The sequence below is a fragment of the Typopeltis vanoorti genome, chromosome 21 (genome assembly GCF_054136105.1).
Source record: "Typopeltis vanoorti isolate ZY-2024b chromosome 21, IOZ_Tvanoo_1.0, whole genome shotgun sequence".
NCBI classification, from domain to species: domain Eukaryota; kingdom Metazoa; phylum Arthropoda; class Arachnida; order Uropygi; family Thelyphonidae; genus Typopeltis; species Typopeltis vanoorti.
The window spans coordinates 62,185,001-62,199,376 of NC_143569.1; the positions used below are offsets into that span (position 1 = coordinate 62,185,001).

Genomic DNA, 14,376 nt, shown 5'->3' on the forward strand with positions numbered 1-14,376 from the left:
CTTTCAAAACAGTTAAAACATTATAAATTATGGAATCAAAGAATAATAGAAGCTAGAATAAAAATAGATACAGGCTATTTAACAATAATTGGTTTATATGTCCCAGAAGAAGGAAGAGAACAGGATAATATTGATTTTTATAATCAGCTACAAAACATATATAATAAAATAAATAAAAATGACTACATAATTTTAGCAGGAGACTTAAATGCAAGAATTGGAAACACGAAAATTAATAATAATATAGGAATACATGGAGAACACACTCTAAACAGAAATGGTAAAAAATTGATTGACTCTGTAGTTTATAATAACCTAAAAATAATGAATTCCTTCTATAAACATAAAGACATACATAAATATACTTGGGCAGCAAGAGGATGGAAATCAATATTAGATTACTTTATATTAAATGAAAAGACATCAAAATTTTCACTAGATGTTAGAGTTCACAGAGGATATGAAATAAGCAGTGACCACTTCCTTGTTAAAATAAAATTAAGACTACCACCTAAATGGCTACAAGTAACAAGAACAGAAAGAAAAATTGAAACACTTGTTTATAAAATTAGACTATTGAATGACACAAATGCACAATGGCTATATGAACAAAGAATTAACCAATATCTAGATAAAATAAAACAAAATGAAGAAATAGAAATAGAATGGCTTAATATAAAAACGATACTAAATGCAGCAGCAAATGAAAGCTTAGGAAAGACCAAAAAATTCAATAAAAGAAAAAAACTGAAGATCTGGGATGATACAATCAAAGAAATAATTAAAAAGAAAAAAGAAGTCTATCACAAATGGTTAAGCAGTAAAAGATTAGAAGATGAAATAGAATATAAAAGAATAAGAGCCATAGCTAAAAGAGAAGTCAGAAAAAGACATAGAGAATCATGGAATAAATTTGTTTCTAATTTAGAACATGATTTATATAAAATAAGACCCAATGTATATAAGATTTTGAAACACCTAAATGCAGATACCAAAGAAAACATAAAATTAAACACTGAATTAAAATTAGAAGAATTTCTAAATTACTACACAGAACAGAACTGTGGACAGACAAATATTTTAAAAAAGACATGGCAAACAATTAACGAAAATGAAAAGGAAATAACTGAAGAAGAATTAGAAATTTCCGTTTCTTGTTTCTTTCAGAAACAAGAAACGGAAAATCACCTCGAGAAGATAAGCTAAGTTCAGAACTACATAAATACGCAGGAACAAGATTCAAAAAAAGACTCTTACTATTTTTAAATAAAATTTACTCAACTGGTATCCCCCCAATAGAATGGAAAAAAGCAATTGTGATTCCTGTCTTTAAGAAAGGTAATAGAGATGACCCTAAAAACTATAGAGGTATCAGTATACTAAATTCCTGTTACAAAATATATAGCAGAATCTTAAATAACAAACTAATGAAATATTCCGAAAACTTTATTCTAGAGGTACAGAATGGATTTAGAAAAGGACGATCATGTATAGACCCAGCCTTTTGCCTAAAATTAATAGTAGAGAAAAGAAGAGAATATAATTTGGAAACACATATTGCATTTATCATCATGATCATCATCAAATTCCTGCCATGTACCCTCAAGGGGTGTACAGGATATGACAGTACTACATGAAAAAATTCCATCATTACTAACTTCCTATCTACAATTTTCCTCCAAACCAGTCTGTTACTTGTTAAGACTCCAACATTATCAGATCTTATATTTCTATCGTCTAAGGCACTTTGTACCGTATCAATCCACCTATATCTTGGTCTTCCTCTGGGTCGTTTTCCTGCCAACCTGGCAGAGAACACTTGTTTTGCTAATCTTTCCTCTCCCATTCTATTTAAGTGACCATACCATCTGAGATTAGCTCTGCTAACGCATTCCTGGATGCTGACAATGTCAAGTTCTTTCCTAATATCCTCATTTTTAATATGATATTGCCATTGATGCCATCTGTTCACGCCTCTAATCTTTCTCAGGACTCTCATATCTGCGGTCTCTATTCTTTGGTCAAGTGTTTTACTTCTGACCCAGCTCTCAGATCCATAAGTTAAAACTGGTTTGAACACTGTCTTCTATACAGCTAATTTAGTGTTCCAACTAATTTCTCTCTTATTCCATATGAATTTATTCAATTGACTTCCCACGATACCAGCTTTGCTGATTCCGTTGTCTATTTCTATATTTAGTTTACCATCTTCAGTAAAAATTGTGCCTAAGTAGCTGAAATGTTTTACTTGTTCCACAGGTTCTCCATTCACAACACAGTTGACATTTTCAATGATTCTGCCTATTTTCATTGTCTTTGTCTTTTTATTGCTGACCTTCATACCATATCTATTATAACAGCTATTCAATTTAGTCAGAGAATCTTGCAGACTTGTAGCGGATTTATTTAGAAGTATAACATCATCCGCATAAAGCAAAGAGCTGACATTAACATCTCCAATTTTGATATCAGGTTTAATACCACATTCCTTCATAATGTGATCCATATAGATAATGAATAACAGAGGGGATAATGTACATCCTTGTCTCACACCAGATTTAACATTAAACCATCTTCCTGTACTTCCTTCAATTCTAACTGCTGACTCACAACTCAAATAAAGACTAAGTATTGCTTGATATAATGCCCCATTGACACCATATAACTGCAGCGTATTGAATAGCTTCTCTCTTGGCACTTTGTCATATGCCTTTTCCAAATCGAAAAAACTTAAATACAGATCTTTGTTATATTCCCATGCTTTCTCGACTATTTGTCGTAAAGTGAAGATCTGATCCTGACAGCCTCTATTTGGCCTGAATCCAGCTTGTTCTTCACCAAGCTTTTCTTCCACAATTCTTCTCAACCGTTTCTCAAGTATACTTGCATAGATCTTGCCAGGAACACTCAGTAGGGAAATACCTCTGTAATTCTCACATTCAGTTTTATTTCCCTTTTTATATATGGGTACTATGAGAGCTCTACTCCAATCATCGGGAATTCGTCCCTTTGTCCAGGCTTTCTGAACTATGCAGTGCAGCCACTGTAAGACTCTTATACCACCATACTTCAACATTTCTGGTCGAATATCATCTACTCCTGCTGCCTTTCCACATTTCAAGCCTTTGATGGCTTTTTCTACTTCAAGTATGGATATGTATTCCTGATTGCATGCCTGGTCAGTGTTTTTTATCACTGTGCTCTCATCACTGCTTGTTTCATTTAGCAGTTTTTCAAAGTAATTACTCCATACTTCAAGGATATCTTTTTCTCCTGTTTTCATTTCACCTTTATCATCTCTAATTCCTTTTACAGCACTCTTTCCTCCATTCCTAAGCTTCTTCAACAACCTCCAGAATATTTTGCCACCTTCTTGATATTTATTTTCTATTGCATTTATTGCATTGCATATTGCATTTATTGACTTTGAAAAAGCATTTGACAAAGTTAAAATAAACATATTATTTAACATATTAAAAGAAAGACAAATACCAAATAATATCCTAAAAGCTATCACAAGTATATATGAAAATAATCAAATACAAATAAGATTAAATCACGAGCTATCATATACAAGAGAGATAAACCAAGGGATCCGACAGGGAGGTCCCCTCTCAGCAACTCTTTTTAATATCTACTTAAATGAAATAATAATAAAATGGAGTAAAAATTTACACCAAGAAATTAAACTTATCACCTACAGTTAACTTAAACACTCTCCTTTTTGTCCACGACCAAATAATAATTACAAATTCTGAAGATAACTTGCAGAACGCTATTTTAAATCTAAATGAGATATCCAAAGATTATGGTATGATAATATCAACAGAAAAATCAAAACTATGGCCTTTAAAGGACAAGATCCAACAAGAACTAAAATAGTAATAGATAACAAGATCTTAGAACAGGTGAATTCATTTAACTACCTAGGATGTATGATCACATATGAAAATGAAAAAGATATAAACGTAAAAATTGCAAAATATTTAAAAATAACAGGTGTAATTAACTCTATATTCAAACCAAACCTAGTTCAAAAACAAACCAGGCTAAAAGTGTACAACACGTTAGCCTTACCGGTCTTAATGTATGGAAGCGAAATCTGGACAATAAAACAAAAAGACAAACAAAGATTAACAACAGCAGAAATGAAGTTAATGAGAAAAACTGCAAAGTATACCCTATTTGATCACAAAAAAAACGAAGATATTATGAAAGAATTAAACCAAGAACCAGTAATAGAAAAAAATTAAAAAATATAAACATAAATGGATGGAACACGTTCAAAGAATGAAAACAGAAAGATTACCAAAACAAGCCTTAAAGTACAAGCCATTAGGAAAAAGAAAACCAGGACGTCCTCTTAAACGATTCAACGATGACTTCTAAGGCCGGAACAGGCCATGCTAGGCCTAAATCCTTGATACGTATGATGATGATGATGATGATGATGATATGTACATATATATATATATGTATGTATGTATATATATGTTTTACCTTCTGTGGCGTATGATGATGATGATCAGCTTATCTTTTCAACCTACTACAGGGTGAAGGCCTCTCCCATTGCGGGAGGGTTGGGTCTACTTCTCCCATGTGACCCACTCCATCTTGGGAGAGTGTTTATTCACTTGTATGAATGAATGTATGAAGACAATCACAAACCTCCATGCCTAGGCGTGATTCGAGCCCTCAGCCTCTTAGCTGGAGAGCTAATACGCTAACCACTCGGTCAACCAGGATGGCATGTGGCGTACATGGAAAAAAAAAACAGTGGGAAAGTTAATAAGAATTGCCACCACTTTCCTTCAAAAACTCAAAAGTAAAGGTAAATTTTACTAGAAAACGGAGCTTTGTCAGAGTGATTAAAATTTGATGATTGTATCTATATATCGGTACTGTTTTGGTCATATGGTGATGTATAAATACTGCTTCACTGCACAAAGGGTTAATCAGCTACCTCTCAGAGGCCAGATTTTCCACTACGCAGATTCAATCATAGTAATCATTCATACTCTCCATGCAACACGACATAATTCTGGACACCAACTTGCTCACTGTAAATTTACCCACCTGAACTCTGACAAGACGTAATCAATGATTTACAGAAACTCACTGAGCCAGCCAATTGACAATAAGTACGTAATATTCAGCTATATAAAAAGACGCACCCACCAAGAAAACTATCACCATAACACAGGTAGAAACGATACTCGTGTTTTAACGCTGTTATGAACAAGAATAGCCACATAAAGAAAACTGGTTAATAGTAAGCAAGCTATTCAGGCCGAAAAACAACTCCTACACACATAAAAGCGCTTAGGCATTATGTGAAAACATCAAGATACGCTATAACAACTTATGCACTCGGTGCAGACTACAAACTAAATAGATTAATATCACTGTGATATAAAATGATAAAGCTGACCTTTTGGGAGCAAAGAAATAATGATATCAATACAGTTAGTTAACTGTATTACATATAAATACAACAATCATTACAAAAACTATATTCCAGGTATGTTAAACATACTACTAAAACTAACGCAGCACGAACAACTGATACATCATCATATTCCAAGGTTTCGTGTATGTGCTTCCCATGCACATACACGTATACAGTATATGAGTATACAGTGGTGTATACTCAACTGTTATGTTGCTATGCCATAGCAACAAACAGGATCAGCAACTGATAAACGTCTTCAAATGTTTAACGCAAGCTTCGAGGACGCATGCAGTTGTATTATAACTCATCGACAAGCGATATTATTAAAATGAACAATATTTTTTACCGTAAATATAACACTGTTAATACGTCTACTAAATGTAAAATACACCATTATTAAGCAATGTAATCCTCTCAGTCTCTATGCAGAAAAAAAAAAAGCTTTTCACATAAATAGTTTACTTGTATTAATCTGATGCATTCCCTCAACCAACTTGTCATCCCTTCTCTTCCTTCTCCTATTCTTTCAATCTGGTTTCATGCCAAACATTCCAGTAGCCTGACATTACTTTAGTCGCCCATCTCTGAACCCGTTTCAAGATCTTGTCATCTCGTAGAAAACTAGGGGACTCAACTGACTGACTGTGGTCCAATATAGCCTTTATTTTACTCTCATCCCTAATCTCTCATCTCTTCCATCTTTTATATATTTTCCCTTTTTTTTTAAGATAAATATTACCAGTGTTATCAGTTATGCATTCTGTGACTAATATAGCTTTCCCTCCTTAAACGTTTTGGCGCAAGTTATTATTTATTTCGTTAAATTTTTTCTTCAGATTTTCAATTCAGCTTTGAAACAGCGTATAATAATTGATTATGTTCATTTGTCCATCCGCTGGATCGTATATTAAGAGTTCCGCTATGGCTGAACGGAGTTGAATATAATTTATTTAAAATCTATTTTTTCCAAAAAAAAATAAAAAATCTATTTATTTAAAATTTATTTAAAATAATAATTTAAAATTTATTATATAAAATCTTCAGCACAATTGTCATCCCTATTTGTGTTTAAATAAACTACATTTACAGTGCATACACAGAGAACTCTATATTAATTGCTGTGATAAATCAGACCACCTATAAGGCTATTTTATTATTGAAAAATAACTGAAATGGCATTAGAGTTTCAAAATAATTGCATCGTGTCATAAATCGTCTGGCATTAACGAAAACACACCGATATATAGCCTTAGCGATAAAGATTGATTATATGCATACTGCACTGTGATTACAACATGGTCATTTATGGTATATACAGTATAAGAGCAGAGACTATGTTTGTGTAGGTTACTTTAGAATATATATATATATATATATATATATATATATATATATATATATTCTATATATATCTATATATATATATATATATATATATATATATATATATATATATATATATATATATCTATATATATATATATATATATATATATATATATATATATCTATATATATATATATATATATCTAACTTTATATATATATAAAGTTATATATATATATATATATATATATATATATATATATATATATATATATATATATATATATATATATATATATAAAATTGTACTAACAGAACAAGATCTTGTTCTGTTAGTACAATTTTAAGTCTCTGTAATTTTTTATATACTTCTTTGATTATGATACCTGAGGATGTTCATGTAAAGAAACTAGTAAACTAGTAGTATCTTGTTAAATATATCTTGTCATCTTTTCTCTCGGTAATAGTCATTAAACCTTTTTTTTTTATAATATTCCAACCGAGTAAAAATGAATTTTGAAAAAAAAAAATATATATATATATATATATTATTATTATTATTATTATTATTATTATTATAAAAACCTCCATGGAGTCAAAGACTTATCGTGGGAGGTCCACTGTTATACACACAGTTTATCATACTGTGCCTTAAATATATTCACTGTCTCTGCACACATCACACTCTCGGGCAAAGCATTCCAATCACTCACCACTCTCCATGCAAAAAACCTGCTCCTCACTCCCTTGCTCACACCCTCTTTATACAGCTTCCAGGAATGACCTCTTGTTCTCCTGCTATCCTCATCCATTCTTTGCAAAACCTCCCCGACGTTAATCTGGTACTAACCACTCAACAGCTTATATGTCTCAATCATATCCCCCCTCCTCCTTCTATCCACCAATTTCTGCAAATTGCATTTTGTCAATCTGTCTTCATACTCTACATTCCAGAAACCACCTTAGTCAATCGCCTCTGAACTTTTTCCAACGCAATTTCATCTTTTTGAAAACCAGGTGACCAGATCTGTGCACAGTAATCCATATGTGGCCTGATCAAAGTCTTATACAAAGGAACCATAACATCCTTACTTCTACAAGTCAATGTCCTCCGCATCATTCCCATTATCCGCTGTGTTGTCTTCACTATTTTAGTAACATATCCCCGAAATTTTAGGTCCTTGTTTACAATCACTCCCAGATCTCTAATTTCCTCTACCTCTTCCAAGATATTCGCACCGATTGTGTACTTTACATCCCATCTCTGCTTTCCAAATTTCAAAACCTTACACTTTGAGACATTGAATTGACATCCCCACTTATTTACCCATTCAGACAGTGTATTCAAGTCCTCTTGCAAAGCTACAGCATCCACACTACTCCTGATAGCTCTGCCCAACTTTGCATCATCCGCAAACAACTGCACATCACCATTCAGACCACTCCAGATATCATTTACATACAAATTAAACAGCAATTGACTCAAAACAGACCCTTGAGGTACACCACTAGTAACTTTCCTCTTCTGGGATATCGCTCCTCCATAGACAACTCGCTGATACCTATCAGACAACCAATCTCCAATCCAGTGAACCAATCTACTGTTCAGCCCCATCCGTTCCAATTTAATTACCAGCTTGTCATGTGGCAATTTATCAAACGCCTTTGCAAAATCTAAATATACCACTGTATATGCAATACCCTTATCCAACGCATTTGTCACTTTATTATAAAAAGTAAGCAGGTTGCTAAAGCATGATTTTCCTTTAGTAAATCCATGCTGGCCACCAAAGAGTATTTTTCTGTTGTCAACCCAATTCTGAACTTTATTCTTAACTAACTTCTCTAATACATTGACCACAACTCCAGACACACAGACTGGTCTATAATTCAAAGCCTTACTCTTATCACCTCCCTTATGAATTGGAACAATTTTACCTTCTTTCCACTCTTTTGGAACTTGACCCAGTGAGAGACTCATGTTGAAAAGATATACAAAAGCTGTTGTTAACTCTCTGGCACATTCCCTCAAGATACGTGGTGAAATAGCATCAAGTCCGACAGCCTTATTTACATCAAGTCTATTCAATTCCTCATATACCTCATATTCAATTCCTCATATATCCAGATATTTTATTCAATGCGTCTAAAGAAATAAACTGTGGAAAATAGTGCAGACCATAAGTATATTTAAGAATATTGAGAATGTTGTTATTTCTTTTTAAAATAGTTAAACTGATCCTATCCGGTTATTTAAATTATTGCAGGATATGCCAAACTATTATTGTAATGGATCTGATTGGCACACACACACACAAATAAGATTTGATAGTAAAGTAGGTTATTATTTTATTATTAATATTATTATTAATTATTATTGTGAATCACAGTTCTTGAACTTGATATTTCTCTTATTTTTTTGTAAATTTTTAACGGAACAGTAAAAAGTGCGCCACCTACCTCCGGTATATCCTAAACTGTTACGTAACTAGCTAGCGTGTGTTGTCTGTTTTCTTGTAAATTTTATTAAATGATAGTAATGTAGTGCAGTTAAGGACTGATTATAAAAATTCTACACCCATATATACTGAACCCTTTCTTAAACCAGTTCCTAACATATTGTTTACTTTGTCGCTTTTATTAAGAGGTATAGTAAAACAGTCGTAGTTTAATAGTAGTAGCCTATGTTTAACATGTGGTTAATTCTGAAATCGTGCTAATTATGTGCAAGCATCTTACATAAAAGGCTATCTTTTTTCTTTTTTTTTTGTCTCAATAAACGTCAAACAATAATTATTTTCTTTTTTTAGCTAACTGGCAATATTTGATAACACTTAAGAAAAAAAAAAGAAGAGATCATGCAGTTATTATTATTAGTTTCCATTTTATGTTTTTATTACTTTCTTTATGTTCAATGATGCTTTTTTTTTTCTAAGTGCCTGATGTGGGTTATGAAAACAAACTGTTTTGATAAGTTTCATGAAATAATGAAAGAAAAATGAAATATATTTGTAGTCTTTGTAATTGCTTTCAAGTAGTCACAGCATGAAAAAAAAAAGAAAAAAAGTAGGTGAGTCTGAAGGTCGCAAAAATGCTTACGTAATTTATTCCATCTCTCTCTCTCTCTCTCTCCTTCAGAATATCATCTAACGTAGTATAGGTAGAATAGAAATAGGTAGAAGCCAATACCAGTCGGTATTGGCATTAATCAACCATGCAATATCTGCATGTTTTGTTATTATTAATTTGGACTATTGTCAGGAAAATCTGTTGATTAGATTGATGTGAAAAGTACAAACATGACGAAAGCGAGTTCTGAACGGAGAGGAAATGTTGTAATTGTGCATAATGACATCGGTGAGATTTTTCAGTTATTATCTAGGTCTGTTTCAAACACCAGGTGGCCAGAATGAGCCTAGTCAATTTCAGACACCAGGTGGCTACAACGAATCAGTGAGAGGGAGAAAATAAATCTCTTGATATATGAAGATGTAACTAGACTTGCTATTCTCCACATAGGAAGAATTCTATCGACATTCAGCTTTACAAGAGGGGGGGAAAAGGCAAACCTAAGATGCTAAAAGTGCTATGGCTAATAGTTACAGTTATCTATTTGTATAATGCTCCAATAGCTGCACTCCCTCCACATATCATTTATATTTATGCAGATGATCTGGTAAGTATCTTTTTGGACTGTTTTTATTGTGTTGTGGCTTTGACCGCCGAGTGGATAAAGTCTTCATTTTGGCTCTGAGTTGTGAGTTCGAGTTTCAATGTGGGGTATGAATGTTTGTAAAAGTATTTTAGACGGTAAGGGATATTCATCGTTTAGTGTGCTCTGCCACGCTACACGGAATTCTCAAGCAGAATAAAAACATGTTCGGACCACAGGTCATAGTCGACAGCTTGCTTAATTAACCTGTAGCTCACTCATACTACTATACACACACAGTTCTTTTTTTTTACTGTGTGTGTATAAGAAAACAGTCTCTCTCTCTCTCAGAGAGAGAGAGAGAGAGAGAATTTGAACATCATTTAAACAATGAGCAAGGCTTCGGCGCTTTCTTTAAATAGACGTTCGAACTTATGGCGACATCGATGGAGTCAGAATCGAAACGACTGCCTCTTACTTTCAAAAATACAGGAAAGTCTTATTCTAATCACACATAATGCAAGTACTTTTTATTTTTTTAAATAATTAATAATAGAATTATGTAATAACTAATAATTTTTTTCCAGTTTTTGCTTTGCGTTGTTTTGTATAATATCACGCGGCTCTTACTCTTTTAATTTTGTCCATTGTTATAGTTCTATCTTATATTCTGTTTCTTAATACCACTGATGATGATTCTGTAATATTCAGATCGAAATATATGACTTTTTAATAAATTTTATTCATCTTGTGTTATCGTGTGAATTGTAAGAAAAGTTATGACACACATATCCTTAAAACAATAAATAAATAAATATATACGTACATATATAGATATATATATAGATGTACTATAAGTAGAATTTTCCCTTTAGAAATAACTTTAAAAATGGGATTTCTTATTGAATGTGTAAAGGATGATCCAAGCAGTCATTAAACATCATTATCCAGCACTTCATTCTTCTGATTCGCTGTTATGATATGTTGCAGCGGCACAATTTGGCCTGCTGCAAACAGCACTTTAAACTAACTTCTTACATTAATTATTATTATTATTATTATTATTATTATTATTATTATTATTATTATTATTATTATTATTATTATTATTATTATTATTATTATTATTAAGAGAGACCTTGAGGGTGTTAAGAATCGAGGGAGGCCATATATCATCCACACCAGATGCAATATCCTTTTATGAATTCATTCACACTACCTGCATCCACAACCTACAAAGGCAATCCATTCCAATTACGCGCCACTCTATGAGAGAAAAATCTACCCATCACCACTTTCTTGACAGCATTCATTCTCAAATTACAAGGATGTCCTTTCCCTGCCCTCCATAAAATGAAAAATTCCATCTCAGAATACCCTTTCAGAAGTTTGTAAATCTTAATCATATCAACCCACTTTTTCTTTTTTTGCTAGCGTATGCAGTCTATAAATTCTCAATCTATCTTCATAATCAGTATTCCGTAATCCTGATATCATTTTTAACACTCACCTTTGCACTCTCTCTCTCTCTCTCTCCAATATATCAGAATCACAACGAAAACCAGGAGACCAGACCTGCGCACAATAGTCAACGAGAGGTCCTATGAGTAAAGAGGCAAAATGACATCTTTATCTTTGAGCTGTATTTGCAATCTCTGCTACATGACCTTGAACTTAACTTCCTATATACTAAAACTCCAAAATCTCTAACCAGATCAATTTTATCTACCATAATCCTCAGTGGAAGTGACGCTTGCATCCTCTGCGCTTGGCCGAACGAAAATAGACTTATAAGTTCGAGTCTAGTCGCCGACTGGCGGAACGTTTTCTAAGCCTTTCTTCGACCGATTCCCGAGTTAGTTGATCTTCGGCACGAGCAAGCGTTTTTTTTTCTCCCGGAAACGCGGGTTTTGGTTTTTCATCTCGTAAATTTAAAAAAATCGACCGTAGAACCCACATTATTTCATACAGTAACATGTACTGTTAGGGTTAGGTACCAAGAGATGGTAGTGCCGCCAATAATTAGTGATAGACATGGGCCAGCTATATCTGTTTGGCTATTGATGGAGATTAAACTGCACACTCAACCTGCAAAAGCTAGATAGGTTTTAAATGCCTTATTTAAAAAAGGTGTTTTTAAATAAAAACACCTTTTATTCCTATAATGGAATAAAAGGTGTAGGCTGATTTCAATTTTTTTCCCTGTCTATTTTGCTAAAAGCTATCAACGTGATGTATGCAACATTATGCACAGTTCTACCTCTTCACTGGATGAAGAAACTCGTGTATGAGGAGAAAGTATTAGAGCTGTTGCACAAACTGAATAAGAATTCACTCTTTGACCTCGAGTTCCCTCTTTCATATGCTGCTGTAGGAAATTTCTCTACTTGGTGATGCATTTTTTCGTCACTAGCAATTGATTCACTAGGTCTGTAACAACACCCCACTGTCTTTGATCTTGGTAGACTGCACCTCACACAAGATGGCTTCAAATTCACTGCTACACGAAAAACTGTTGCTAGTATTGCAGTCATAGGTGAATCTAACTGGATTCAAGTCACCTAATATCATCAACTGAGAAACTCTTCCTCTGCTATCCTTTCTAAAAATACTGCACCCTTTACCCTCAATATGAGGTAGTGTTTGCTTCTGATAGTAGGTACACTAATATCTTCAATATGAGGTCCTAACTTATTAGTCAAGGCAACAAAGTCTACCACTTTTGTTCTAATACTCCTAGCATTCGTGTGCATACGTAATAAGCTACCTGCATGCTTTTTTTTTTTTTTTTTTTGTATGCGCTTGCAGTACAGTAACGAGGGTATGAAGCGCCTGTGGTAAGTGTCTAACTTGCGCTCCCTAACCCAAAAATGACAAAACGTTTGAAAAATTTAAATCTAACAAGTTAAATTTTATTAAATCCAACATGCTAAATACTTACTATTAACCCCATCAAAATTAGTTGCAGTGTGTTGTAGAATTTGTGTGTCTAAAGCGGTGTATTGCCGAAATTTAAAAATGCAATATAAAATAGCGGACTTTTATATCTATTTATTTATTTTTATTTTTTACATTTTTTACACTTTGCGCCCCAAATGTAGTTGCGCCCGTGGCGGGCTAATCTTTCGCCAAGCCCTCGTTACGGCACTGTACGCTTGTCTGTAGTCTGTGTGACACAGTTGAACAACTTGCAGATCTTATCCAATGCCTTACTTATGCAGACATTTTTGCATATGTTTGATAGTTTCGAACCGGAAGAACACAAATTCGTTTCCTCCTCATAATAATCATTTTCATTCTAATGCCCATTCCCACCATTAACACAGTTACATAATATTTTCGCTCTTACACCCAGCTTCTCACCATCTCTCCAATCCTAATTTAGTTTCTCTGACTCTGCGTTAGGTTTCATATCAATTAATCATTTTTCAAGACTCCTGATACCAAATGCATCGAAGTATAGGCCATCCGTCTTAAACAGATCTATTCTTCCCTCAAACGCGCTACACACACATCCAAAAACTCTCATCCATTCCTTCTACACATCCGATGCACCGAGCATGATGACAAACGACTATCGTTTGTCATTATAGCCTTTCTACTTAATTCGTTTATATCATATCTAGGTAATATACTTTGGATTTTTCACTTTCTCACTCTTCCCTCTCGCTTCATCCAAGAACCCTTTTATATCCTCTCTCATACTGAACTTATCCTGAATTATTTTCGGAAAGAAATAGCAGTCCTTTGTTTAACTATCTTTTTTGTAACTGTTTTTTTCCCCTCCCAGTAAATAAAATGCATCTATATGCTGAGATTAATTTCAGAGTGAGTCTTAGATTTTCAATTGTTATTGGATTTGAATTTCTCATTAGATTTTTCCAAAACATTTCTGTAGGTTTATGATGTATTTCCATTTCTGCTGTTTAGGTCTCCAATAGGAAC

The 14,376-nt window shown here is 33.3% G+C and overlaps 1 protein-coding gene across 1 annotated transcript in view; it reads left to right on the forward strand.

Annotated features, from left to right (window-relative positions):
• Positions 1 to 10,309: 10,309 nt before the first annotated feature.
• Positions 10,310 to 14,376, forward strand: part of LOC150094907 (arylsulfatase B-like) — a 50,709-nt gene continuing 46,642 nt past the window's right edge. The window contains exon 1 of the mRNA XM_090411393.1: positions 10,310 to 10,455. Within this exon, the coding sequence (XP_090267519.1) occupies positions 10,354 to 10,455 (102 nt within the window). The 5' untranslated portion in view covers positions 10,310 to 10,353. The remainder of the gene's footprint in view (positions 10,456 to 14,376) is intronic.